Source organism: Ovis canadensis, chromosome 24 (genome assembly GCF_042477335.2).
Source record: "Ovis canadensis isolate MfBH-ARS-UI-01 breed Bighorn chromosome 24, ARS-UI_OviCan_v2, whole genome shotgun sequence".
In the NCBI taxonomy this organism is placed as follows: Eukaryota; Metazoa; Chordata; class Mammalia; order Artiodactyla; family Bovidae; genus Ovis; species Ovis canadensis.
The window spans coordinates 22,950,469-22,955,364 of NC_091268.1; the positions used below are offsets into that span (position 1 = coordinate 22,950,469).

At 57.0% G+C, this 4,896-nt stretch overlaps 1 protein-coding gene across 1 annotated transcript; it reads left to right on the forward strand.

Moving 5' to 3' along the window:
* The first annotated feature begins 346 nt into the window (after positions 1 to 346).
* LITAFD (LITAF domain containing) lies at positions 347 to 4,382 on the forward strand. Its single transcript, XM_069571469.1, has 4 exons — positions 347 to 478; positions 708 to 792; positions 3,930 to 4,071; positions 4,274 to 4,382. The coding sequence occupies exons 1-4, from the start codon at positions 347 to 349 to the stop codon at positions 4,380 to 4,382; spliced, it is 468 nt and encodes a 155-aa protein (XP_069427570.1).
* Positions 4,383 to 4,896: the final 514 nt, after the last annotated feature.

Consider the following 4,896-nt stretch of genomic DNA (forward strand, 5'->3'; position numbering starts at 1 on the left):
AAACCCACGTCCCCTGCATTAGAAGGCAGATTCTTAATCACTGGACCACCGGGAGAGTCCCCCGGATTCATATTTTTAAGGCTCCCACCCTGCCCTCTGATCCTGGCCAGTTTCCGACGGGCCTGCAGCGTGGGAAGAGGGAGTCATCTGATGTCTAAAGAGTTCTCAAGCTGGGCCCATGGAGACCCCGCCCCCTCCCACAGGGAATGGGGACAAAGCCCCCCCAACCCCACCCCTAGCCACTGTGAGGATACACATCACAATGGCTGTTCCACCTGAGCTAGGCCCAGCAAGAGGCACCGGGGTGACCTGCACTCCCACCCCCTGCAGACAGCCAGGCCGCAGGATGGGGGCCTCCCGAGGCCAGCACCGGGCCGCTCCGAACTTGGAACCCAAAGCTGCCTCGACACCATTGCTGGAACAGAACTCCTGGGCCCCAGGAGGGTACTACGCCCAGGGTGAGGGTCTCCGCATTCAGGTGACACGCTGACTGCAGGGGCCCCCAGGCAGGAGCAGGGAGGCTATGGGTCCCCTTGCTGAACTGGGTCTGATTCCCGTCTTCACCCCACAAGTCACATTGCTCTCGCCCACCTGGGGACCAAGAGACCTGATGGGGACAAGGTGGGGCCCCCACAGCCTGTACCCTCAAACTGTCCATAGACTGATGACACCCCCATATCAGGTATGACATGGCCCTCCACCCACAGCCCACCACCCAGGGACCAGAGGCAACCTGGAGTGCCCTGGGGGCTGGTGGGGAGGAAGGTCCCGGCCACGCTGCCATGGCCTCAGGTAAGTCCCCAAACCTCTTTTCTCATCTCAGAAAGGGTTGGGAGGGTTCAAAGAGATAATGGATGTAGGGCTGGGCAGTCGGTAACCAGATCTGAGCTCAGAAGGACTTTCCAGCTGGTGGTCCCGGGCCAGGTGGTTTAATTCCTGACCTTTAGTTTGTGCATCTGTAAAATGTATACAAATTCCAGCCCAGGCAGGGCTGCAGGGACCAAATGGGAGAGAAACCACCCCCGGTCCCACAGAGCCTAGACTGAGCGGTGGGAAGTGGGGAGGGGCTTCCTGTTCTCTGGTTGCCCCTACTATCGGAGGAGGCATGGGTGGGGACAGCCCAGGTGCCCCCCTCAAGCCTTGAGACTCCTTTCCTGAGAGGACCAGGTCTCCACGCAAAGCCCTGGAGAGGTTTCCAGTAAAAACACACAGGGACCCCACCCATCGCCCACACTGGTTAAGATTCGGGGCCTCCCCTCCTCCTCTCCAGACCTCCCTCTGGATACTTGGGATCCCAGAATTTCCTCCTCCAAACAGCCTCACACCTGTTTCCAGGGCCTGGGAGAGGAAGCTTCCCAGGGCCCTGGGGGTGGGTCAAAGGCTGACTCCTGGGAGGCGAGGGACTGAGCCCCCAGTAGAGCAGGAGGGAGACAAGGCTGAAGAAGGAGGCCGGCCGGGGGCCCAGACAGTTCTTGGAAACAGCAAATGGAATGTTGCATCTTCTGGAGCCGTCCTGACCAGAGGCAAGGGACATGGCACTCCCAGGAAGCAGGCCGACTTCAGTTCCATCCTTGACTCTGATGTTTGTGCTGGGTGACGTCAGGCAAGCTGCTTAACCTCTCTGAGCCTAGCTTCCACATCTGCAAAACTGGAATAATGCCACAATCCACCTTATTGGTGTTTTGGTGAGAGTAAACAAAGCAAGGCACGTGAAGTGTTCAGCACAGAGTCTGGCACGTAAGGCCTGATCATGAAAGCGTTAGTCACTCAGTCGTGTCTGACTCTTTACAGCCCCCGTGGACTGCAGCCTGCCAAGCTCCTCTGTCCATGGGATTCTCCAGACAAGAATACTGGAGTGGGTTGCCATTTCCTTCTCCAGGGATTACAAAAAGAAGAAAAGAAAGAGAAGGATAGATTATGGGGTCCATGTTATTTCTGCAGCCTCAAGCCCCTGGCATTGCCTCCAAGAAGAGCTTGCATCTTAGGACACCCGGAGCACAGTGGGGTCAGAAATGTCTGGGTTCAAATCCAAGCTCTTCTATCTGCTGGCTGAAATACCGCTGGCAACTTGATCCATCCCTCCAGGCCTCAGCTTTCTCTCCTGTAAAATGGGTCCCTGCTTCAGACCAGCCAAGTTTTTAGCTCAGCACCTGGCATGCAGTCAGTCTTCCAAGGGTCTAAAGGTGTTTCTCCTTCTTTCCTCCTCCAAGGGCCTCCTCCTCCTTATTCTCCTTCGCCTCCAGGACTTGGAGCGCCTCTGCCTCCTCCCCCAATGTCTGTTTATCCAGGTGAGTGTTCCTCCTGTCCCCACCCCCTCCACGCCCCCTTCCCCAGGCTTCCCTGTCTCACACCCAGCACCGCCGCCCTGACCACCTGCCAAGACTGTCCGAACAGCACCTCCTCTGGAAAGGCGTACGTCCTGCCCCCCGAGTAGTGTGATCCCTCCCTCCGCAGCTGTGACCCCCACACTGCCCACGGCCTGGAGCCCTTGTCTCTGATGTGCCATCATTGGCAGAAGGGGTTGGAACACAGTAGGTGCTCAGGAAATGTCTATGAAAAGAAGCCCTCTTCTCAACTCTGCGAATCCATCACTCTTGAAATCAAAGAGGAGAGGAATTCAGCCACCACCCACCCACCCACCCAACCTTGTAGGGTCTGGGCTTTGGGGAGATTTTTATTTTTTGGCTCCACTGCGCAGCGACTTGTGGAATCTTAGTTCCCCGACCAAGGATCGAACCTGTGCCCCTAGCAATGGAGGCGTGGAGTCCCAACTACTGGACCACCACGGAAATCTGGAGGTGGGGAGGGATTTTTAAATAAAGAAAAAGCTTGAGAGTGGCTGGGCTGGGTTGTCAAGTCTGGTGTGGGAGAGTGAGCTTTAAACCATGGATCACCCCCATCTAGCCAAACGTAGTTCTTTCCCTTGGTTTCCTGACAAACTAGGGGTGGGGTGGCACCCCCACATTAGAGCCCAGCTCTCTAAATCCCAACATCCTCTCCCCTCGGCCCCTCGGCCCCTCGGGAACCCAAAGTCTGTAACGGTCATAGGCCCCTCCTCATGGCTCAACAGTCCACCCGGACCAGACGCCAAGCCTTCCATCTAGAGCATGAAAACTCCCTGGAATCCTAGTTTCTTAACAAACTATTCAGCCACCACCAAAGACCTCACCTCTCTGCACACCCAAGACTGTAAAAATGCTCGTTGTGTTTAAAAAAGCTAAATACAGATCAACATTTTTTTGTGGAACCCTCACCCCAGAAAAACGCTGTGCCCGGGTAAGAAGAAGCAAGAATACCAAAAGGAAGTTTTTATAGGGGGTTGTTGTTTTCAAGCTCGGAGAAGGCAATGGCACCCCACTCCAGTACTCTTGCCTGGAAAATCCCATGGGCGAAGAAGCCTGGTAGGCCAGTCCATGGCGTCGCGAAGAGTCGGACACGACTGAGCAACTTCACTTTCACTTTTCACTTTCATGCATTGGAGAAGGAAATGGCAACCCACTCCAGTGTTCTTGCCTGGAGAATCCCAGGGACGGGGGACCCTGGTGGGCTGCCATCTATGGGGTCGCACAGAGTCGGACACGACTGAAGTGACTTAACAGCAGCAGCAGCAGCAGTTTTCAAGCTACTGCTTCCCCAAGGGTGTCACTTAGAGTTATTGCTTAAAAAAAAAAAAAAAATTGGAGCTATTCCTCTACAAACCCCTGTGAAATAAATGCGGGAGGTCCAACTGAGCAAGGGCCCTGAGACCTGGAGGCTGGTGGGTAGGGGGTGGTGAAGGGGGAAGCTGGGCCCATCGGGATGGCCTGGGGGGCTCAGGGGAGCACGGAGAAACTGCAGGTGGGGCAGGCCCCCCCGTGGTGGATACAGGATTGGGGGAACTGGGGTGTGGCGTGGGGTCTGACATGTCCCTCCCCTCCCCCTCCCCCAAGAACTGTTCAGGGTGCCGAGGCTGCTGTCCCCAGATCCGGTACAGTTCACGTGTCCATACTGCATGAACCGGATCATCACTGTGACCACACCGGTCCCAGGCGTGCTCACCTGGCTCCTGTGCACCGGCATCTTCGTGGCCGGGTGAGTGGTCCCCCCTCGCCTCCGTCAGGGCCCTGGGCATCCGTGCTGGGAGCCTGCTGGTTTGGGGGGGTGCTGGCATGGGGTGTGGAGGGAGGGGTGGTTTCCTAGCCCACCTTGCTGGCCAGGCAGCCCCAGGGACGGAGTTGGGGCTGTCAGGCTTGGCTTGGCCCCCGGTGAGTCCCCGCTGCTTCCGAGGCTTCAGGTGCTTCTTGGGCTGCTGCCTCGTCCCCTTCTGCGTGGACAGCTTGATGGACGTGAGGCACACGTGCCCCGTGTGTCGCCAGGAGCTCTTCCTCTACAAACGCCTGTGAAATAAATGCTGACTAAGTGACTGTTGTCTGCGCACATCTGTCGCCGGGGGAGGCCGGTGAGCGCTGGCACACAGGAGGGTGCCCTGTACTGACTGACCACTGAGGAGCCGACCGATGGTGTGCATAGCGGCCTTCCCTTCTCAGGCTCCACCCTCTTCTTTCCTTCCCGACTCTTTCCCATCAGACTTCCCTGCTGGCTCAGATGGTAAAAAATTCTGCTTGCAATATGGGAGACCTGGGCTTGATCCCTTGGTCGGGAAGAATCCCCGGGAGAAGGGAATGGCGATCTACTCCAGGGTTCTTGCCTAGAGCATTCCATGGACAGAGAAGCCTGGTTCGGGCTACACTCCATGGGGTCACAAAGAGTCGGACACGACTGAGCGACTAACACTTCTTCCATCAGTCAAGCTCCGTCGTCTGTGACAACGTCTCTGCAACTCCAGTCAGGCAACCTGCAGAGCCGCACCTGCCCTTCACGCTGGCAGAGAGCCTGTGAGCTCCCCCGGCTAAATCC